Source organism: Metopolophium dirhodum, chromosome 1 (genome assembly GCF_019925205.1).
Source record: "Metopolophium dirhodum isolate CAU chromosome 1, ASM1992520v1, whole genome shotgun sequence".
In the NCBI taxonomy this organism is placed as follows: domain Eukaryota; kingdom Metazoa; phylum Arthropoda; class Insecta; order Hemiptera; family Aphididae; genus Metopolophium; species Metopolophium dirhodum.
Genome location: NC_083560.1, coordinates 41,635,866 through 41,661,437, shown reverse-complemented (window position 1 = coordinate 41,661,437; position 25,572 = coordinate 41,635,866). Strand labels below are relative to the sequence as shown.

General features: G+C 27.9%; 1 protein-coding gene and 1 pseudogene across 1 annotated transcript; one reads left to right on the top strand and one right to left on the bottom strand.

Moving 5' to 3' along the window:
* Window positions 1-4,447: 4,447 nt before the first annotated feature.
* LOC132938777 (venom protease-like) lies at window positions 4,448-9,360 on the top strand (the record flags this gene model as incomplete). The annotated part of the gene is made up of 6 exons (XM_061005794.1): window positions 4,448-4,568; window positions 4,698-4,857; window positions 6,263-6,432; window positions 8,775-8,876; window positions 8,982-9,127; window positions 9,199-9,360. Coding segments are annotated over 6 exons (861 nt in total), but the record flags the coding sequence as incomplete, so codon positions are not given.
* Window positions 9,361-13,844: 4,484 nt separating this feature from the next.
* On the bottom strand, window positions 13,845-25,332 carry LOC132938766 (polymerase delta-interacting protein 2-like; annotated as a pseudogene).
* Between the last annotated feature and the right edge of the window lie 240 nt (window positions 25,333-25,572).

Genomic DNA, 25,572 nt, shown 5'->3' with positions numbered 1-25,572 from the left:
TTTAGGTATGTACCAAAAAACATAATTATAATATAAAATAAAATGTATAGTAATGACCAGGGCTCATAACTTCTAGCATTAGCATATTTTTTTTGAGAGGTCCTAGAGATACCTATGTGAGCTATAAATTTGTTTCAGATAACCAAGAAGCTAAATTCGAAATTTTATGTTGCATATTTTTGCATATTTCAAAGTATAAGTGTTATTTTGCTTTTTTTTTCTATTTTCCAATATTATTTTTGCATAATCTTTATTTATTTTTTTTTTGTTTTCAGTTCCGTAGCTTTTAAAACATTTTTTCTTAATAATAAAAAGTAATTATAGCCGTATTAATTATTTATATTAGTAATTAATTCGTGTCAATTAATTGTTCTTATAATATTATAAGAAAAAACTATTTATAACTATACGAGTTTAGATGACGTGCGACCTAGCGAGAGTGTATGCTTGATACTTGGTAATCCCATCGTTAAAGAAATTGTAGCATATGCACTATAAATATATAGGTATCATTATCCATTATTAATTATAATTTATAATTTTTTTTTAATAACAGAACAATCGCAGAATAAATGAGTACCACAAGTCGTTTACCACAATAATTCCGATATAATATTATTCAATTTCTTTTATACAAATGTTTTTTTTTCGCATATTTTAGTATTTTTAGTGCATATTTAAGCGCTTATATGAATATTTTTAAGAGCATATTATTGCGCTTATAACAACCTTTTTTAGAGCTATAAGTTATGAGCCCTGGTAATGACTAAGGAAAGTATATATATTTTTTTATTGAGTTTAAGCCCGGCAACTATGGTAGGCAATTTTTTTTCGAATCGTACACTCAGAGCATTTCCACAGTTGAGTGTACTGACCGCACCACACCAAGCCACAAATAAAAGTATAATTTGAGCTACAATAACAATATAAGTTTCATATAATACATTTGTAATACACTAATACTCATATAGTTGTTACCTATTCTAGGACTGAATAACGCAACTCAATTATATTGTTCACATTAAAAACTGTTTATTAAGTACATCCCATAACATAACTTCAAACGATTGAATATAGTACTCAGTACTCACATAGTTAACACATTTAATACAATTTGATAATTTAGATTATATAAAACTCCACAGGGATAATACCTATATTAATGGTGGTATTTTTTATATGGGATATTTTGAATGTGAATATTTTGAACGTGGGGTCATCTGAGGGGGACTAAAAGTCAGCGTACGCCGCATTGTGTTTTAGATGTTAAAAAACCGTACCAATTATCCGATATACGCCGTATAGTAAAATATCATTGTGTAATATTAAGTGTACCTACCTACTTGTTTACATTTCTTTTTAGTGAGTATGTTTTTGTAGTATATTTTTTTTCAATATCCCAAACCATATCCCCATATTATAGGTATGTTGTTTGCACATCTGCCGTGAAGAGAGGTGTGGATATTATAGAAGTCTGTTGTTACACTGGCCGCCGCTCAACGGCTGTGGCGCTGCGTTTTGTACCTCAAAACGAAAACAATTTTGTGTCCAAAGCGCTGCCACCTTCCGGCGTCATTAGCTTTTGTGCACCTACTTAAGACTAGCTGTTACACCGGAGGTTATAGCAAACAATTAAATCAGCAAAAATAATTTGGCTTTATAGGTATGTATTCGATTTACGGTTATCTTTATGGGATATTGGGATCAAGCCGCTCTACCGACAGCCAGGATATTAGTCCAACACACAGTGGTATAAAAAAGTATTTTTTAAAATATGAAACAATTGTTATTTTTGAATTTAGCTATATAGTTTAAACTTAATTAATTAATATACACTTGCGTTATAGAGCTATTTGTATCAGTGCTTGCAAATGTTATAAAAATGATTGAAATTTGTAAACGTAATTATAATGGAAAGCGATAATCACAAAAAATTAAATACCGCAAAACAAAACATAACGATTAACAAAATATGTTATATATCATTAAACAAAACAGAACGAAAAACGTATTTTATAGAATACCATAAACAAAAAATAACGCAAAACGAAATATTTTAAAATCTATTTTTTTAAAAGGTCTATTGGTTTTGTAGAAAAATTTATTTCATGCAATCAATTTAAGAATTGGTTATATTATATTCCGGGTCATTACCTACCAGCATTAGTTATTATTTTTAAATTTAATTAGGTATTAATACTATTTTAAATAACAATAAACGCAAAACTTCTATAACGTTTTAGTTTTAATTAACGATAAACACAAAACTTGGATAACGTTTTAATTCTGAATAACGATATACTCAAAAATTGAGTAACGTTTTAATTGTAAATAACATAAAACGAAATTTTTTTTTCAAATGCAAACCCTGATTTGTATTAAGCTTATAGGTATATTATTTGATTGCAAAATGTTTAAACTTTCATACATTTCCATAATATTTAATTTTCACACATAAAACGAAATAGTTATTAATTATTTTGTCCTAAATGTAAATTTTTTTTACATTAATATATTTTTGGGCCGGGTAGAGATATTTATTTTTTAGTTTATGCCATATTATGTATTGTTATAAGATTAAGTGTTATAATGGTTTTTGAACTTTTGAAGAATGATACTTAAATTAACGAAGTTTTACTAATTGTTCAATATATACAATATATATCTTGTTAAGGAATTAGATTGCTATTTATAAATATATTGTTTTAGATTCTGAGCGGAATGATGAATGTATATACGAATGTATTGATCTTTCAATGATTTGTGTTTTATTTTATATTTTTTTATTTTTCCGTGTCTATATTACATGATAAGTATAGTCAAAATAATATTTTGATTTTCAACATTTTTTGGTGGGAAACCGTTGGTAACTCTTGTTGGTACATAGAGGAGGTAAAAATTTAAAATTCCCATTAGTTTTCAAAAGCACCAGGAAAAACAATAAAAATTAAGAAAAAACAGGAATATTTACGCAAAATCGGTTTTCGATAAAATCTATTTTGTTTTTTGTAGTAATTCTTAAAAAAATTACTGTAGATACATGAATTTTTCACTGTATGTTAGCCATTTCTATTTCATACATACCTATATCTATACTACAACCATACATTGTTAGAAATATTTTTACTCTTTTTGACTATTTATATTCATAAGAAAATTACGAGATATATTAGCTTTTTAAAAATATTTTATGTTTGGTAAAAAAACTTTGAAATGTAATACAAAGTTCTACATAAGTTGTTATTTTAAATTAAAAAAATTTAGAGAGTAAATCCACAATTTTTATAAACGTTTGAAGTTAAAATATTGACAAAATTCATTAAAATCACGAAAATTGATAAATTATTTTGAGTTGGAAATTAATTTAAATGTTTCTATTTATATCTTAGCTTTGATAACATATTACAGGATACCACTAAAGTTTTCCTACAGTTAAGATATAAAAAAAACTATGCCAGAAGATCAAATTAAATTTTTACGAACGTTTGAAGTTAAAGATATTGATACGTAAATTAACAAATTATCATAAAATGATTTTCTTATTTAGATGTTATCCAATAAGTAATAACCGTAGATACATGAAAATTACACTAAATATTTATTTTATCATTTACTATACTCGATAAAATTTTCAAAATATTTTCTCTTATTAACATTTAAAATTTAAAATTATTTTAGTTTTTTTTTTTATAAATGTCAATACATATCTATTTGTTGGGTCGAAAAGCTTGAAAAATTAATACAAGGATCCTCACACATTGTTACAGCAGTTTACAAATATTTAAAATACATCGGCAAGATTTTTGTTATAAGCATTTAAAAATCAAATTTTGACAAAATTTACAAAATATTTGCAGTTAATAATTTATAAAATTAATGATTTTGTATCTTAGGATTAAATATTTAAAATAAGATTCCATGAAAGGAGTTCATACATGTAACATGTAACCAGTAAGTATTTAAACAATAAACAAATAGTTTAAAACGTATTAAATAACCAAAGTCCAAGAATATGGATTTTAGTTATTTCCTTGTAATTAAAAAAAAATGAAACTTCTAAAGTATATTATTTGATGAATATATACAAATATATTAATATGCAAATAATATTAATTCAACTTACCGGCTATGGTATTAATAATAAAAAATACATATAATATCAAATATCCTAGGCTGACAAACCGACTTCGCTCAGAATCATTTTTCGTATATTATTATTATTAAGTTTTTGCAATTCTGTTTTATATTTTTTTACTTAGGTACCTATACGTCTTCTAAATTTAATATGGACAAAACAATATTTATTATTTGCATGGTCTTCGTGTTCCAGACTGTATTATCTGCACAATCCAATAATAATGGTTAGTTTTTTTTTCAACTTCATAATGTTGTTATTTATTAGGTACCTATAATTGTATATTTTATTTTTTGGTTTATCTCAAAAAATTATTCATCAGGGTCAACAGTCTACGAAACAGTTTCGTCGATTAAATTGCCTTCACAAAAAACTTGTGGTCGGACTAATACTAGTGACGTTCGAATTCTTGGAGGAATGCCAAGTGAATTAGGTAAATGTTTAAAAAAAATTAAATTGTAATTTGTTTGCGTGATTATTTTTTTTTAACTTTACATCACCTGTACATATATATAGTTTTATTCAAGTATAATTACAATTATTGATTTTTCCTTATTTGTAGGTGCTTGGCCCTGGGTAGTAGCCCTTGGGTACAGATTTACAAAAATAAAATTGGGTTGGTTAAGTCTATATTATATGTGGATGTGTGGTGGGGCCTTGATATCAGACAGATACGTATTAACAGCTGCCCACTGCGCCGTCAATTCTTCAAAACAAATATTGTAAGTATAGGTACATATCATAATATTAATATGTTCATTAAAATCCAAAAATTAGTTTAAAATTCTTTCTTTTTATTTACAATATTTTACATATTATCTACCTAATGATTATCGTATGTCATTATTTTTTTAAACTCAATTTTAAGTCAAGAATATTATGTGCATATTATTGAAACTAATCGATTATATTATGACCAGAGTTTAGAACGACACAAATCACGGCCTTTGTTGCCGATCCGTGCTTACCCCTTAGCAGTGCCGTAGCTAGAAAAATGTTTTTTTTGTTAGTGTGTGTGTGGGGGGGGGGGGGGATACTTAATTTTTTTCTCTAGTCTTTGAAATGCTAGAATATCTAATTATGACCCTTTTGTTCATAAAGTATACCTACTCGTTTTATGACTATATATTTATGTTAACATCCATGGTATATCAACGATCAACCTACATTTAATATAACAATGTATTAATATTATTGTAAACCATAGGTTAATCTATTCATTGATATAAGCATATTAATATATTATCATTATATCAAAATGTGTTGTAAACAAAACATTACATTTTTTGTTCCTACCGGGCCCGTTAACGGATATAAGGTGTGAGAATCGACTAAGTCACGCTGTTGGGCCTTGGGCGAGACCCCTTTCGACCAAGATCGTACCCTTCCATTGTCTTTTAATAGTTTTCGACATTTGTTACAGAAACTAGAAAGTAAATATTAAACCCTTTGATTTAGTCGAAAATGGCTACGCCTGAGCTGTATACCTATAGGTGTCCCTAAATGACGATTGATAGCAATGAGCGTCGGCGGTAGGTACTTGTTACTGCTTCGGACAGCGTCAGTTCTGTGAAAGGTGTACCGTGTGTGTGACTCTCCCCATACGAAATATTCACTGTTTAGGTGTATTATTATTTTCCGTACAGAGTAAAATTCACAAAATATTTATACTGATTTTAAGCTATTTATACCACGAACCTATTGACACCGTTCTACGCGCGTTATCCGAACTTATAGGAGTTTTAAATATTATGTCATTTTTTATACACCGGATTATTTTGTGGATTTTCTTGCGGTGTCAGTTTTTACACAACAGTTTTGCCAAAACATATCTCTGATACACACCAGTGCAGTGTTTTTGAAACACCAGTTTGTCTTATAACCGAATTTCTTGAAATTAAGTTTATTTATAATATCTTGGACACGGTATTAATTCAAACTAATATAAAACATTTTTATTTTTTTTTTTTAGTTACTGTCAAATTAATGTTGTTTAATGATTGTTTATCAAATAACATTAAATTTCAATATTTGTTTAATATTAAGACATTTTATTATGTTATATATTTTATATTTACTTACCTAAACCTATCAAATATCGTAGATTCAAATTGTTGAGTTTTTCAGGGTTACTGTACGTTTAGGTGATTTGAACTTAGATTCTAATGTAAATGATGGGTCTGAACCAATAGATATTTCAATTTCACATATCATGGTACATGAACAATATAACGAACAACAATCATACATCAATGATATTGCATTATTAAAATTAGAAAAAAGTGTTACATTCAATGGTAAGTATTTTTTAATCTTAACTAATATGTTGTCATCGATATAATATATTTCTTAGTAACACGACTACAATATTATAGTGACATTTTATTGTATACGTCTTATATAATGTGTAGGCCAGATTTAGAGGGCAATGTGTAGACGTATTTAAATGACCGATAGTAATTTTCAGCTTAAAATTATATTAAGTAGGTAGTGTAGGTAATTTGTACCTTTTATAGTGAAAATATTTCATAAAAAAAACATATTCCCATGAAAATTGTCTATTTTTAGAATATTAATACTATTTTTTCTGATGACGAGTGTCAACACCAAAACAACAAGAACAATTATTATTATATCAAATATAAACCCCCAACATTTTTGGTGACTTGAAACGATATAATATTAATTAAAAAAAACAATAATCATTTTTAAAAAATAAACACATTTTGTGAATCAGAGCTAAAAATAAAAAAAATTCATCAACTATTTACAAAAAATGCAACGTTTATGTTTGCAATTATATAGAAATATGCAATTGATAGACATTTTTATCCAAGTATGCAAAAATATGAAATACAACATTTTACTATAGATTTTACACATAACAAAACGTCAACATTTCGAATCAAATTAATTCTCGGTAAATTGTAAAAAAAATACTTTTCCATTAAAACCCAGTCCTTATATCACAATCATACCTACCAACTATTAGAGAAAAAATGTTGACACATCTTTTTATAGTAAATATTTTATAATATTAAAATTTAAAGTGTTATTGATAGAAGTCTATCGATAGAAGCGAATGTGTTCAATATTTCGTCTGGTAGTGGTCTTTAAATGGAAAGGTAACCACCGTAGTTGCGCTACTGGCTTTCACAGTTTGATTAAATCAGAATCATGGTCCATATATGTACCTATCTATATATCAATCCTAATTAATGAATAGTACAAAAACTATCCACCGTCGATAATCACCCATCGCAATGAGTCAAATTTGACTTAAATTCTAAGAAACTTTTGTCATCAACTGATGAGATTTCGTCCCGTGTCCTGTATACCTTAAAGTAATCCTACCGATATCGCTGATAGGTATTTGAAATTTATCACATAATATTATAGGGTAACTTCAAAGAGCCTACACATTTCAATAAACTCATTTAATGCTAGATAAATGTCGTAAAATATTGTTGTACACTTGCAAAAACCTCTTATTGGTTTTATTATTATTATTATCGTTATTATTCTTGTTAAAGAATATCAAATAAATATAGAGTATTTATAGTCATTAGCAGGGCTAGGATTTGTATGCAATAAAAAACGGTAAAATATGCATTTTATTTACCAAAATATGCAAAAATATGCATTTAAATTTTTATAAGATAAATACAAAAATATAGCTACAAAAAAAATATTGTTTTGTTGAAATACATCAGTGTTTAGCTGTTCGTCTTTAGGGTCACGTTACCAGTTTTTCAAATTTTTTACAATTCTATAAAATTTGAAAATTAAATTTTATATTTTAGTTGCCACTTCAATTATAAGACTTTTACACTAACTGATACCTATTTAGGGGGGGGGGGAGTTGATAGGGTGTATTATATCGAAAAAAACGACTTTACGGGAATAACGCTCAAGCTTTGTAGAATTGTCGGATTCTGATGACTTTTTTTTATCTGAAAGAAGAAGACTTCCTACAGCCCACACCAATCTCTGATTTTGTATTTTATTTCAAATAATTGTATTAAAAAATTTGTAAAAAAAATGCTTTTTATCTTGTATTTTTTTAGACATATTATAAAGTTTGAGAATGAAATATTGAAAAACAGAGATCGATGCGGGCTGTAGAATATTTCTCTCTAGCAATTTAATAAAAAATTATGAAATTTGGTTGATTCTATAAGGTGGTATCATTATTCCCGCAGAATATATTTTTGAGGACAAAATGGCATCGGCGTCGGGTGCCTTAATATAATATAATTGAGAAAAAAAATAATTTTATTTTAAAATAATTCACATTCACTACGAGTGTTACATGCTACGATCACCTATTTTGTCAAATTTTCGAAAGTGAATGTCAAATTATTTAATCTTTTATCGCATACCTATTGTACCATAGGATTGTATTTATAAAAATAAAATTTATGTTTGACAAATAACCAAGTATTATAAAATTTACTATAAAACATTTATTTTTCGCATTCTTATAATCAAAATGTACAATAATATTCATTTTATTCAATATATGCAATAATATGCATTTCATCCAAAATATGCAAAAACATATACCAGACATATACATAAATTGCACATAATATTATCTGCTCCCGTGTGTATTGCACTTAACTCTTTTTTTATACAGAGTTCATTCAACCCATCTGTTTGCCAGTCTTATCGCATCATAGATCAAACAAGTTATTAGACTCTGCACCGTTTGTTGCTGGATGGGGTTCCAAATCACTTAGTAAGTCAACCAATACCTTACATAAAGAGTATCAACCTACGTCATATTATTTTAAATATATTATAATATAAATTTGGATGTAATAATATTATAACTATTATTTAGATGGACCGTTGTCTTCTGTCTTAATGGAAATTCAAGTACCCGTGATAGATAATGCAGAATGTAAACGAGCATATTATAACAGCAAAAAAATCATTATCGACGATAGGACAATATGCGCTGGATCGGACGGAAAAGACGCTTGTCATGTGCGGATTAAAATCTTTATAATGTGTATTGTGACAATTTAATTTATTTATAATTTTGATTGTATTTCTAGGGAGATTCTGGAAGTCCGTTGATGTGGCCAAGTGGTAGTCAATATTATTTGGTGGGTCTTGTGTCCGCCGGACTTAACTGCGGTGATCCAGAATATCCAGGTGTATATACTAGGGTGTCATATTTTGTCGACTGGATTGTAGATAAAATGAATAACAGTTAAATTGTACTGATTGATGCTGTTTAAAATTAAATATTTCTTTTAAATCGGATAACTACTTTATATTTACTATTAACTTTATATTTACATTATTGTTATAAAAATGGTATTTACTACTTACAAAATTATTATTGTTCGAAATCTAATTTTAGTCGTTTATTTTAGAATTTTATGTCAGATTTAAGTATTTAACGGTAATACGAAATGTTCGCACGGGAAAATGTTAAATTGTTCAATCTAACTTACTAACCAATAATCATAGACCAAGACTGAAATACTCTTCCCTACAATTTTTTTTATAAGCATAATTTGCACAATTAAATGTATTTACCTATTCAAATATTTAGTACCTAATCATTGACAAATATTTTGGTTACAACATAAAAAGATTATATATTCAATATTGTATACTTGTATCAATTTTAAATACTTAATTTACAATTGTAATAAAATATTTATTCAAATGCTGTGTGGGATTTTATTTTATAGTTAATTATCACTTAGGGATTAAACTTCTCTGTAAGCATGTATATACTTGAATACAAAACACAGTTTTATAGCTATAATTTATCTGTTAACTGTATTCTGTGCATATATTTAATATACATAGGTACCCATATTATTCGATACACCATAATAAAGTTATTGTGAATCAGAAATTTTACCAAAAACACAGCATCAATCAACATCAAATATAGATGCCTGGTTTCACTTAGAATTTTAACATTTATAGTGTTTAACTCATAGGCGCAATTTGGTGGGGGGGGGGGGTCTAAAAGGGGCTTAGCCCCCTTTAGTTTTACTTAAGCCCCCCTACGTTTTTAAATTTATTCATTCTTTATTCCAACTAATAAAAAAATTATTGAATTAAAAAAAAAATTAAATATGGGATTTTTTAGCCAAGTTGATAATCAGTGTACCTACGTATGTTGTCTAATAAGTGATAACTGCAGGGCTCGGAACTTTATGCATTTGCTTCTTTCTCAGGAAGATGCATATTTCAAATCTGATTTGTTTCATGAACCATACTATTGAAATACAACAATTTATGTTGCATATTTTTGCATATTTTACTACATTTATATGATTTTGCATATTTTAAGATTTTGAGTATATAAATGCATTTTATGTCAAAACGTTTTAGAAATCAACAAAAATAAACAAATTTTTAATAATTGAATATTGTAAATTAAATGATTTACAAATAAATAGTACCGTATATGATAAAGTGTGGGAAATCTATTTGAACGCATTCTACTCTAAAATGGTACATGTGCTGCTCATGGCCTCCGTAGGGTTTCGGAGGAAGTACGAAATCAGTTTGGTGCTGTTCTTAAAACCGTATCCAACGTAGAAAAAATATTTAAAAAAGGACCATCGCGTATAAAAATTTTCAAAAATTACGCACCGGAGATCCTTTACTTCTAGAACCAATCATAGCTCTTTGGGGTACCTGCATCAATGCAGTACTTTATTATTGTAAATAATATGAAAAAATGTGTGATGTTGTAAATATGTTGGATGAATACTAATTAATACCTAACATTATATTATATTCACTGTATTCGATAAATTCGATTTTTTTTTAAATTAGATTCTGGGAATAGATTTAGTATAACAACTCCAAATCATTAAAAAACCAATATAAATAAAATATTTTTTTTTTGTAATTATACTTTAAAATATATATTTTTTATAAAATAATATATGCATATTTGCGATTTTTTAGTGCATACGTATGCGCATATTTCATTGTTTTTCAGCGCATAAAGTTCTGAGTCCGTTACATCGTTGTATACACTATTATAAAGAACTTTATATAAGTTCTTTATAATCGTGTTGCATAACAGATTGAGTATAGTATTGTTCTATGAGTCTGATAACCTAGCATAGAAGTAACACAGGTATAAATATTATTATTGCCTATTAGTATTTTTAGAATATGTAATTTACGGAGATGTCATCTGTATATTATATAGAACAGTAAACTGACTGATTGATTTATCAACGCACAGCTCAAACCATTGGATGGATCGGGCTGAAATTTGGCATACAGATAGCTATTATGTTGTATGTGTCCGTTAAGAAAGGATTTTTGGAAATTCAACCCCTAAAGGGGAAAATAAGGGGTCTTTTTCAGCTATGAGGAAGATAAAAAAAATTGGTACGCACATCTATGCATCAAGATAGATTTTCAAATGCTTCTGTGATATATATAGAAAAAGACATTTCTGGTAGTATTAAAATTAAGAATATTAAATAAAGTCGCTATATATTTAATCACCGTTTAAAATTATAAGATTTAACACTGCGTAACTATGTTATTTTATTTTTAATTACAAATAAATAATTAATTAGCATTGAGTTGTTGAGTACTTGAGGTGTATATTATTATATTTAATTTATCAAGTATTTTATTTTAGGTTCTGAGCGAAGCGATGAATGTATTGATTTTATAATGATGTGTGTTTTGTTTTTATTTTTTATTTTTGTGTCAGTCATCACATTTTAGGACAGTAAAAATGCTTGGATTTTCTTGAACAGTAACTTTTCTGATAGGAAAGTGAATATACCTGGTACCTTGGAGGGGTCAAAAGTAAACATTTACCAGTAGTTTTCAAAAACGAAGTGAAAAACAAAAGAAAAATTAAGGAAAAACGGGGATTTTTACGCAAAATCTGTTTTCGAGAAAATCGTATTAGGTTTTTGGTTCAATTCTTAAACAAATGACCGTAAGTACATAAAATGTTCTATAGAATATAACATTTTCCAAATATTTTGACTTATTTTGAGCTGTTTACAGACATTTTCAGTTTCCATTTTTTTAGTTTATTTTTCTATAAATATCATTAACATTTTGTTTGTTAGTTAAAAAGCTTGAAAATTTAATAGAAGGCTCCTGATATATCGTTCTAATAGCACTTGAATAATAATAAAAATAGATATGCACAATTTTTTTTTATAAGCATTTAAAGTTCAAATGTTGACAAAATTTATCAAATTTATAATTTAATAATTATTTTTTAGTTAAAAATGTATAAAATGTTCAATTTTTATAGCTAAGGATTGAAAATTGAAAACAAGACTCCACGTAAATAGCTTATATATAAATTACTTTATCTACAATAATACCATCAAATATACTTGTTAATATCATAGGCTGACTGACCGTTTTCGCTCAGAATCGTTTTTCTTATACAATGATTTTTTTCTTGAAATATTGCATGAAATATTTCATTTCCATGAAAAATAAAAATAAATTTTTATTTTATCTAACAGTTTATAGTCGTCAAATTCCAAGTGAACGTTTTTAAAAGTTTGTTTGTTGTATGAAACAAAGAAAATATGTAACATATTTACCTATAATGTATAAGTTGTTTAGCAAATCTATAATATAACAAATTTAAACATTGCCTTTTAACTCTTAAGTTACCAACTCATAAACCAACTCAACATCATAACATATTGTTGTTGCTCTGCGAATGCATATTATACTATATTATAATTATATTCACAATGTATATAGATATAAACCACTCTTATAACAGTCGTGAATCGTGACCTTTTACAATATACATAATATTATGATCTAAGTATTAAATAAAAGAGTCTAGGGCACCTTCACATAATCACATCACTCAGTCAGATACACACACATATACGAATTTTGTATACCTAATAATTACTGAATATATACACTATTATTTCATTTACTGGTTGAAATTGACTTCAACTTTATTTTAAACCATTATCTTTTGGATCACTGGCGGACAACAATATTTTAAAACTCATGAAAAAAATGTTTTTACTCTCAAAATAATGCTAGGAATATTTATCAGCACTATATATAGGTAGAATATACAAATATGAAATAATAAATCAACAAAAATAATATGTTTCTCTTTATTTCTAAGTGTCTAATCAATATATTATTCCTAATCATCTATTATAGCCAAACACGTTTAAAAGAAGAGAAAATATTTTTCATAATTTCATTGAAATATTTCAAGAAGAGTGGAATTTTCAGTTTTGAATTAGAACCTAATTATACGTCTAAGAAAAATACCAAAAATCATAAAAATGTAAAAATAATATAAATAAATATTAAATGTTCTCCGTCGGTAATCGCATCGCTTTCCGGTTAACTGTTTTTTTTTTTTTGCATTAAAGTTACGATAATACTTAGAAACCATTGTATTAAATTGTCAAATGTTAGTTATGAAAAGGAAATATTTTTGAAATGTCTACCTAGACACAAAAAATAAGCGAATCTTTATATTCAGCGTTTGTTCATTTAAATATGAACAATTTCTCGGTTTGAATACCTATCCATTCGGAGTTATTCAGCATCGTTTACTGTCATTGAATGTCACCGCCAAATGTTAATTTGTCCGGTATTTTCAATAAAACAGACGTCTATAATATTCGGGTAGATGCGGTGGGTCTAACCTGCTGCGCAAATAAAAATGTATCAATTCAGCACATCGCTAATAGTTACCCATAACTCCTATAAATCATATAATAATATATATTATTATAGGTTTAATGTTGCGTATAATTATGTCTTTGATATCATAATAATATGACGATTATATCGACTTACAAAAAAAAAATATAACAATAAAAATAACAACAATAAAGAGACCCTTTTGTGACGATCGACGCCGACACGATTATTTACCCCAATATTACGTTACACGGTCGTTACATAATAATAATAGTAATAATAATAATAATGTGACAATAGCCACCCTTACACGTGCACACGTATAGCAGCTGTCGGCTGCTCGGTGGTGAATGCCCAAGGGCGTAAAAAAATATCACCGAAATTACCTTTTCGACCTGTTAGAAGTCTATCGATCGCGCCGTGTATCAACTCCACTCATCTTTTTTACGTGTTGATTCCGCCGGCTATCGACTCCGACGAACTTTTTTAAATGTCGATTCCGACGACTGTCTATCGAATCCGCTGAATGTTTGTAAATCACTTAGGTACTTAAATAATAATAAAACAAAAATTGCAAAAGGCTTTCATTTCCATATTTTATATGTTATTGTTATTTTATGATATATAAACAATGGCATATTAAGTAGGTATATATTATATATTATCAGTGGCGTTGCCAGTGGGAGGGTATATAATATGGTAATACATTTTGTTAAATAATTTGAAGTTTAGATATACATTATACGTAGGTATTTTGAAATTTTTGGACGAAAAGTTTTGACGATTATTTGAATTTAAAAAAAAATATGTAAGTCGATGTTTCTCTAACTATTGAGAAAATGACCCCTCTAAAGTACCATCTAGATCCAATTTGTTAAAAGATAAGGTACTATATGTTGAAATTAAAACACTTCTGGTAGAAATTGTGTATACAAGATAAAAAAATAAAACAAAATAAACACCATTGTAAAACCACTAGCTTCCTTGCTCGGCTGGAACCCGATTGAGCACAGTTTACCTTTTTCATTACCCAATTGAGCATAGATACAATTAAACAATAGAAATCCAAAATATAACACGATTGAGCATAGAAATAAGTACAATGTTGCCGTTCCACACATCAAAATAAAAATTTAAAAAAATTGAAATATTTACAGGAATTATTTTATAATAATCATCAAGCTATTAATTAGTGTATAAAAATATAAAATGAAATTATTTTACAAATATATACAATATACATAGTTTATGTCCAATACAGATTAGTCTTAAAGTTAATAATAACATAATAATTACATAATATAATAAACAATATTAAAGTTCATTTGTTTTATAAATATATAATATAATTCATATCCTATACAGATTAGTCTTAAAGTTAATTTATATATTTGATTTGAATATTTGTATTATGTGTCAACGTTTTAAAGTGGTATCCCTAAATACTTGTTTCCCACTTTTAATAAATATTTTAGTAAATCTTTAGAACATTTATTTCTTAAATATTCATCGTAAGCCATTATAGTTGCATTAATTTTTTGCATTTCAATAAAACTCATACTTTTATAACTGTCGGTTTCAATTGACCGAATTTTTGTCATCGTTTCAGCTTGCGTTTCTTGTAAAACCATAATTACCAAGTGTATGTGTGGGTGAGACTTATAAAATTGTGAATTGTAAGTTCTATGAAAACTTTCAACAGCGTTGGTTGTCCTAAAAAAAACATTTCATAGAAATTAAATTAACATTTTTTTTATATTTAATATAATTAGATTTTGGATGATCTACCTTGGATCAAACATAGGTTGTTTAGCCCATATATTTGGGGGAAATGGAGATTCATCATCTATATAATTATTGAAAACATAATCGCTAAATTCTGAGCAGACTTTATCATTTGGGCAGACACTCATGAGTTCGACGAATGCATCGGCTACTTCATGATTAGGTAAAAAAGCTAACCCAAAAAAACTCTTAAGCCAATTTCCTAGTTCGTCGTTTTCTTTTTTATAGGCTATTCTGAGAATAGAATCGCTGTTTATCTATAATAATAATTAAGAATGTATAATTCTTTGATTTGAAATTATTTTGAACTTACTTTTCGCCACCATGATTGTCCTAAATGAAATCGACAAGCTATTAATTGTACATTTTCAAAAACTTCATACGCGGCTTGGTGGGCTGCCTTTTCAAAGTCAACGTGTAATTTTTTTAATATGAACTGACTTCCTGTATATTCAACACATAAGTTTTGTAGGAATATCCACATTTTTTTATATGTATCTTTTGATTTTTTAAATAAAAAAAAATAAACCAACGGCAAATAATAGCCATTTTTATATCCATGAATAGTTGTTTAAAATATTTGGGTGCGTAATTAAATGTACCATCGGCGAAAAAATCAATACAATCATGCTTAATCATAAATAGTAGGTTGAAATCAGAAGTAATGCATACAAAACTATTGTCTTCGGGAATATGTATGAATGGTTGTCCACGAAACTTAAAATCATCTTGAGTTTTCATTAAATTCAACTGTAAAAAAACGTCTTCCGGTGACTTAGGCAATTTGGGAAGTACTTTTCGTCGTCTATCGTACATAGCTTTACGAACCGTTTTTAAATCTTTATGAACAATTGAAGATTGTTTATTTAAAAGTTCACTTCTAATCAACTTTAAAGGTTGAGTTGATAGTGACTCTTCAGCACGTCTTTTACAATTTTCACGTAATACTTGCCTTTCTTATTTATTAGGTGAATTTCCTTTATGTTTATGTTGTCCACTTGATTTAATAACGATATTTTTATCTGGTCCAGAATAAATCATAGCTGTACAATTATTTTTTGTGCATCGCCATTTTAATAACTCGCCTTTTTTAATCGATCCAATAAATCTGTACTTAAAAGTACCAACATTGGCTAATTCTTTTCCTCTCTCGGATAAAATAACTTTTATTTCACTATTGTCCATCGCGTTCTACGTATATAAAAAAAGTTATCTAAAATAAAACTGTGTAACGTACTAACGCTTAACGACGAACGACCACTAACCACTAACGCCTGATAGTATTGAGTCTAAGTTACTTATATTTTGGCAATACAAAAGCCCACTTCTATATGACTATATATTATATAGATAACAAATAATATCCAATCTTACAGTCGTACAGATAATCTTAATTGGCGTAATCGACAATGCATGAGTGTACCTATTTCGACGATTATGTCGATCCTAATTTCCTACACGACTCGTATATTATTTATCGATTATACTCGTGCCGCTTTCAAAAGATGGGAAACCACGATTGAAAATAATCACCATTCTATGTTAAATACCTCCCATACGACTAGTAAAGCACAAAGATTGACAAATATTCCCACCGGCTTTATATATAGGTACTAGTATTTCAAAATACGAGTGTAGCCTAGCTGGTTGTAGTCGGACAGAAAAATTGGCAACGTTGCATTCATTTGACTGTGCTCAATCGGGTTGTTAAAAAATATGGATCGTGCTCAATCGGGTTGTTTCAAAATAGGGACCGTGCTCAATCGTGTTTCACCGCCTTGCTCCGCTCAGAATCTAAAATACATCTACTACAGTGGCGGTCAAATGATTTTGCCATGGAGGGGGATGTAGTTGAATTTTTAACATTTAAATAAAATGTAATTTTATGATACCTATATATATATATATATATATTTATACTAACGCCAAATATCAATTTTATCAATTAGGAATATCAATTATGGTAAATACAAACAGTATTTATAAAGAATTAATTACAATATGATTATAAAATAATTAAATCTATTTTTATTTTTATTTTGCTAGTTTGTTCAGTATTACTTTCTATGCTTATAAAAAAAATTGTAACTTACGACTTACGATTTTTTGTAATGGAAATATGTACAATTTATGAAAAACTTTGTATTCAATTTTCAAAATTGTTTGGTCAGCCAAATTTATTCTATCGACATTTCAAAAAAAAAGAAACTAAGAAAAATCGAAAATTTCAAGTGTCCATAGATAGCTCAAAAAACCTCAAAATCTTTCGAAAGTTATATCATGTATAGGTGACGCCAATAAAAACATTTGGTAAAAATTTCAAGTATCTACATTTTTTAGTTTTTGAGAAACAGCAAAATAAAAAAATCAATTTTGTCGTAAACTGGTTTTGCGTAAAAATTCACGTTTTTCCCTAATTTTTATTTTTGTTTTTCCTGGCGCATTTGAAAACTACTGAAATTTTTACTTTTGGCTCCCCGAAGTACCAATTATATTCACGTTGTTCCCTGAAACTATGGGCGTAACTTGGGCAATTTTTATGGGGGGGGGGGGGGGGCAAACATTATTTTATGTCAATATACTGTATACTTAAAGATATTTGGAGACTAAATACCTATACTTAATCAGTGGAAACTGGAAAGCATAACATAATAATATTATTATCTAAGTTAAATCTTTATTGTAGTATGTAAAATTAAATTACATTATGGAAAAAGCTTGATAAGATGATGGTTTATTTAATAAAAACATTCTGCACTTCTATATTTTACATATTTTCTTGCATATTTATCCACAAATAATTTATTATCAAATCAGCATACTATGTTTAAATATAATATTATATTGAAAAAATAGTATAATGCCTACTATAATAATATAATAATTTATTACTATAATAATATAATATAATTACTATATAATAATATATTTATCCACGAACTATAATTTGGAATAATTCAGTGATAGTAACTTATGGATAATTATGCAAAGAGTTGCATCGCGCGTGTGCATATCGATCACCTAATTCGGAGACACGTCGCTAATATCGGCAACAATATAATACGCTGTGGCTCCATCCATTGTATATGAACTAAGATTTTACCAAACCTTAATGATTTTTTCGGAACATGGCTGGCTGCAGTTGGTTTTGTTTTTACTCATTATCATAATTATTATATGTATTACGATGGCATATTGCATATGGCAAATGGCGATAAATAAATACATTTTGATTAATCAATTCATTTTTTTTCTATAGTTAATTTTTTAAAAATATTTTATTTTTCAGTTTTCTTGAAAAACAATTCATATAAATCTAATATGCCTCTTTGATAATATTTTTCAAATTAATTTACAAAATATCAAGAGGGCATTGCCCTGTTAATTTTTTTGAGGGGGGCTGTTGCCCCCTCTAGTTTACGCCTATTCCTGAAATCACACCTGTAGTTGAAAATTGAAACACTTTTACTACCCTAAAACGTGATGATAGACACAAAAAAAACACACATCACTGAAAATCAATGCATTCATCACTCCGTTCAGAATCTTAAAAAATATAAAGACATATTCTGTGGAAATGCCAGTTGATCATTAGGTATGTTATTAAAAAAAAAAATTAGAACAAGATTTAATATATCATACAATATACATAATATACTCATAGTTATTATGTATAAATTATGACTGTTGGGAAAAATGTCATGGGGGGGATCTATCGCATTCATCCCCCCCCCCTGGTTTGACCACCACTGATCTACTATCATTGTAAACTACGTGTGCCTATACTGCTAATTATAAACATTATAATACATCGGTTATTGTTTAATAAATGGTCGGTAGAATCAACATAAATAAAATATATCTAGTGGAATCGATAGCCGACGGAATTAATATTAAAACAGAAAAATCGATAAAATCGCGCCATACTATAACCATTAAGCTCGAGTCAAATAAGGTGGGTACAGGCCAGACAACAATGTCACCTTAACACGGGTCTTATTTTTAACGAATAAAAAGGAACAAATTACACGACAACAAACGCATAATATTATAATATTTATAAACGTTTAACGATGACATTTAATTGCGTACTTACGGTCTGACAGCGTGTTAATGAAAAGGTGGTGGCAGCCTGTTACTGCAAGGCAACCTGCAGTAGCTCTGTATGTATAGCCCCAGACAACAATAACGTAATCAGCGCATTCGGTTACCGTTTATCCTTAACGGTTTCCGTTTTACAAAAGGGTCCATTCCTAAACGGCTTTTGTTTTTTATAACACAAATAATTTCCCACTTCACACAGACTATTAGGGCCGTATCCATTTTCCTCCAAAAAAATAAAAAATAATTCTTGACCATTTTCCTCCACTTTCCATTTTCTTCCAATAAATAATAAATAAAATAATAAAACAGTTAATACAAATAATTTATAGCAAAAAAAAAAATTGATTATAATATTATATTTTTTTATAGTTATTCAACATTTCAGCAACAGGTGAATACCTGTTTAAAGAAATGTATGTTATATGTACGTATCTTTATTAGGCTTAATGGATAGCTGATATAGATAGCCGATACCAGAATGTAATCATCAACAGATAAGCGCAAATATGATCCTAGCTTTACTCTATCTTTTTAAAACGAACGTAATACTACAACAAAAATATAAGAGGAAAATTGATATATCTTTAGTCGAAAATAATTTGGAGGAAAATAGAACCGCCCACTATTAGGACAGTCTTAAGACAGGTGTGGTTAAAATGTGTTAAAACCCTGTCATATTAACCATCAAGCAGGAATAAGGAAGGTACAGGCGCATCGCCAGACAACAATGGTGATACCCTCGTTAGGTACACCTGGATCCGAGTCTTATTTGTAGAGGATATAAAGGAATATGATTAGGTACACGACGGCAAAAACATAATATTATAATTTACAAACGTGTAACGATGACGTTTTATATTGCGCCTACGGTGCTTGCCACGACCGAGCAGCTGACAGATGCTATACGCGTGTGCATCGACAGGTGGTGGCGACCGTCTTTGTGCGGGTGCGGCAGAGGGCCTGAGCTGACGCCAAATACTATACAACAGGGATGGCAAATAAGTGGCACGCGTACCAAACTTGGCACACGTGAGATTTTCGATGGCACTCGAAAAACTTTCATTTGTCCATATATATTTATATTAATAATATATATTTCACAACGACGTATTGTTATCTTATCTTTTTTTTATTTAATAGTATTTAGTAAAATTTAGAAATGCAGTTAATCGATTTGCAAACTAATCCAATTTGGACAAATAAATTTGTGAATATGCGAGAGCGTATCGAAGAATTGGAACGTCATCGAATACATAACGAAGAAACTAATTGCGGTGTTGACAACATAATATTCCAGAAAATTTTGCTTCTGTCAAAAAATTGGCAATTTCATTGTTAACAATTTTTTTTTCAACATATGTTTGCGAAAGTCTCTTTTTGGTATTAAATCATACACATTCAAAGGCTAGGAACAGATTAACGGAGGAAAATTCGGCAGCATGTATTGCCTTGCAATCAACATCATATCAACCAGATATAAAAAACCTTTCAACCAATATGAAGCAAAAGATTTCTAACAATAATAATTTAATATTTTTTTTACATTATTTCCATTTTTACATAATTTTCTACATCATTAATTTTTCATTTATATTTTGTATTTGTATATTACTGTGTTAATAAAAATAATTATGGCACGGCTGAAATTTTTTTTTGAATTATGTCATAAATTGGCACGTAGAAAAAATCCTATTTGCCATCCCTGCTATACAATAACACAATTAGCACGTGTGTTTACATAATTTGAATACTAATATTAATTGTATATTTTGACAGTTATATACAAATCATAGGTATCGTAAATCAAAAATTAAATATGTTGGTGTTTTTAAATTTTGCATTGTAAGTTAATTATAAAAAATAGAGTTAAAAAAGGTGAGAAAGTGGGTACAGCTCTCTAAGTACACATAAATAATACTTTTGAGTAACAATGAAATACCTAAAATTGTAAATATCAAATTTTTTCCAAATTTAAAATTAAAAGCATCTATTAAAGATAACTGTTAATATATTTTTTTATGTAACTATAGCAGGGACATCATTTCAATTTTTTTTTATAAAAATAAAGATTATTTTTGTCAGGTGCAGAAAAATTACAATCAGGCCGAAATACAATCTTGATACATTTTAGGTATGCATAAGGTTTGCTAAAAGTTCTCGGTTTTTTTTAATTTTTTCACAACGTTTTTGAAAATTTTTTATTTTTTTTTGCGACCCCCAAAGTACCAACTAAATTCACTTTCCAGATGGCAGATACTATGATGTAGTAAAAAATTGAAGCATTTTTACTGACTCAAAGGTGATGATTGATGACAAACAAAAAACCACATCATTGTAAAATCAATGCATTTATTCCCCATTTAGAATCTAATAGGATGATAGATATATAATCAACAGTCAATAGATATTGTTTAAATTGACCAAGTAAAAAATAAAACATGCCCCATGTATTTGACTTCAACAAATAAATTAGTTAATATATTTTTACTTACAGCACAAGTATTAAAATAATTAGGTACATAATACTAAATGTATTACTTTAATAGTAATTAATCTTTTCTTTGTCATAGAACCAAAGAAACTAAAAAAATTTGGTTTAATGAAGAACATTGTTTGTGTAATGAGTATGCATTTTACATTTTTATACATGTTCAATGATCCATAAATATTTTAATTGAACAAAATAATATTTTATACATATAAATATAGTACAAAAACCAGATTAGGTAATTAACATTATATTTAACAAATGTAACAGTTTAAAATAATGAAATTATTATCACAAAGCTTACAAAATTTATAATAAAAAAAATTTATATATTTATGTATATAAAAACAAATTATTTTTACAAATATTTATATAATTTGTTTATTTTTTAAATGTTTGAATAACTATTATAGATTGTTCAGCAATGGGTATGCGATCATCAGTACGATTGTCCACACAGGGAAGATGAAATAGTCATCAGTGGCTTAAGAATGGATCACCTATTATATACCGTTTTAATCATCGTCTAATCAGATTTTTAAACAAAATTTATTTCAATAAATACTATAACGATAATTATTTAAAATTGTTCTTATACAGTGGCACATGTAGCCTTACCATATGATTATTATTTATTATTTTATGAATATGATTTGCTCTCTAAAGAAATTGGAGGTATTAGACAGTAAAATAAATGTCCATCTTCCCGTTCCATTTGAAATGTTCCCCTAAAAATAACAAAATAAATTAAATAAATCATAATTCTTAATATGAATTCCATTGTCTATTTAGTGGCTTAGTTAGGGTATGTGGAAAAAAAGTTGTTAAGAATTTTCCAACTCCCCATAAAAAAAAAAAAAAAAAATATAATAATATTAATTAAGATTAAGCTCAATTCAAGTCTTATTCTTTACACCGTGGTTTATAGATTATAAATGTGTAGATGTGGCTTAATGATGCTATTATTGTTTATTATATGTATAACAATATTAAGTGCTCTTACTGTGAGTTATTAATTAATTGTATTAGTTAAATTGTTATTTTTGTTAATATGTATAGCGATGAGTAATATTATGGCATTGGAAAATAATAATATTGGAAATTTAAAAAGTTATTAAACAGAATGTATTTATAATTGGGAAAAACAACAGCATAAAAATATAAAATAACAATCACTGCTGGAATTTATCCCTATCATCTAACTCATAATAATTCAACTATTTCTATTGTAATTTTGATTATTGAGTATTTGGAATTGAAATAGTTTTTAAATAAGATAAACAATATGTGTTATCAAATCAGTAAGAACCTTAAAAAGAGATGATATACCTAAGTAGTTTTGCTGTCACTTATGCATACAATATATTATAAAATTTTTAAGTTTAAATAAACAACTAACCACATGTGTCCAATAGGAGTTTCTAAGCTGACATAACTACTGTATTGAAATGCTGGTGATTTTTTCGAGAGTATAGGTTCTTGGCCCACTACTCCTCTTCCACATATTGTCTCTAATGTTCCAGATAAACTAAATATTCTCCAATGTTTTTCTCTCAGTTGAACGCTTTGTTCACCTACATTTTCTAATCGTATACAATATCTCCACTAAACAAAAATTAATCAACTGATTATTACTAAATAATGCATATGATTAAAAGCTTCCACATACAACTTACCCAGTACAGAGTTTGAGATTCTTTATAACCCATGAAGAATGGCATAACTGTGATCCTAACATTTTCTGTAGTTTCTTTATAAACACCCGACAACTCCAGCCAAGGGTGATTTTTTTTTTGCCATGATCGCAATGTTCCCTGTGCCCTAAATGGTGGATCTACATTGAAGCAATATTGTTTAGTTTATGTTGTATAAATTAAAAAAACAAGCTTTAATTGTATTTTAAAATCATTAATGGAGGGAAAGATTAACTTTACAATCTAAGTAATGTAAGTGTAAAGTAATGTAATCTATGTATGTAAGTTTCCAGTACAAACAATATTTCAAGTTCATGAAATAAATTTACCCATATTAACAATAATACCGTAATAATCATTTACCTTTATTACGATTATAATTGATGAATTTATCAAAAAACTTATGTTTTAACGGTTGTTTTTCAGTTGCTGTGTATGGAAGTATATCTTCCTGAGCTACATAATCTAGACCCAGTATTACATACAAGCTATGACTGGTGTCCTGATTTCCAAGAAAAGTAATAGGTTCTGTTTGTGCCCTCTAAAAAATATTATAAAAATAATAAACTGTTAATGCTAATTTGGATAAGTATTTTAAATTAAATTACAATAAATGGATAATCCCTTTCATCTATTAAAGTTTGATAATACATGTGTGTCTTTTCTTTAACAACTTTTCCCACTGCACTAAAATATATCAAAAAATTAAAAAGTTTGAGTTTGTTTTAGCTTTTATTGTGTTATACTAAAGTAGCCTAGTAGCTAGTCATAAAATTGTTGGTAAATGCAAAATCTAGGTATATATTATAATATGTATTACTTGTCTGCTTTGATGACATCACGGTCGTATAGTCTGACTAACCACGGAAACAATATCACCCCTCTGTATCCAAATATCTGGTGAAAAAACAACTGACCAGTGTCATATTTTTCATTCGGCTTTTGTGTATTTAACCGACCCACTTCTACTAATCTAATAATAACAAAAACATCCACAATATCAATTAGGAACACATTTTCTATTATAATTTTGATATTTAAATATGTCAAATTTTAGACTGCAATGATGAACTTAAAAAAACAAAATTATTAAGTGTAAAATATTAGAAAATTTTAAAACAAAATTAGGTTTTTACATGTTATTTAGTGCAGTCTAAAAAAAACGGGGCACCTATTATGGTACAGGACAATAGTATTATAGTAGTGTCGTAGCATATAGTATTATGTTCATATATTATATTATATTTAAAGAAAGTTTATGTTACCTGACATAATAACGTTTACATAAACACAATATACGGTTTCTTCCAAAATGTTTTAACATTTTTTTTTTTTTAATTAATCTGAAACACTTGGACAATTTTATTAATTTACAAAACGGTGCATCGTTCGCTTTCGGGAATATTGGAGCAAAAAATCGTTCCATTATCAAAACTCCTCGGCGCGTCCATAGACATAATAGAATAGTATTATGTCTATTATAGTATGACTATATATAATTGTCTATGATGTCTATGGCCGCGCGCCTAATCGCGGAGGCTGCATAGATAATATAAGATCTATCTTATATTATCTATGGGAGGCCGCCGATTATCTCTCATTTGTCGTTATCGGTTCTTATTATTCTTATCATCATTATTATCATTATTCGGAAAAGTTTACGCCTTTTTACGCCGTTTTTCGAGTTTTCGACATTT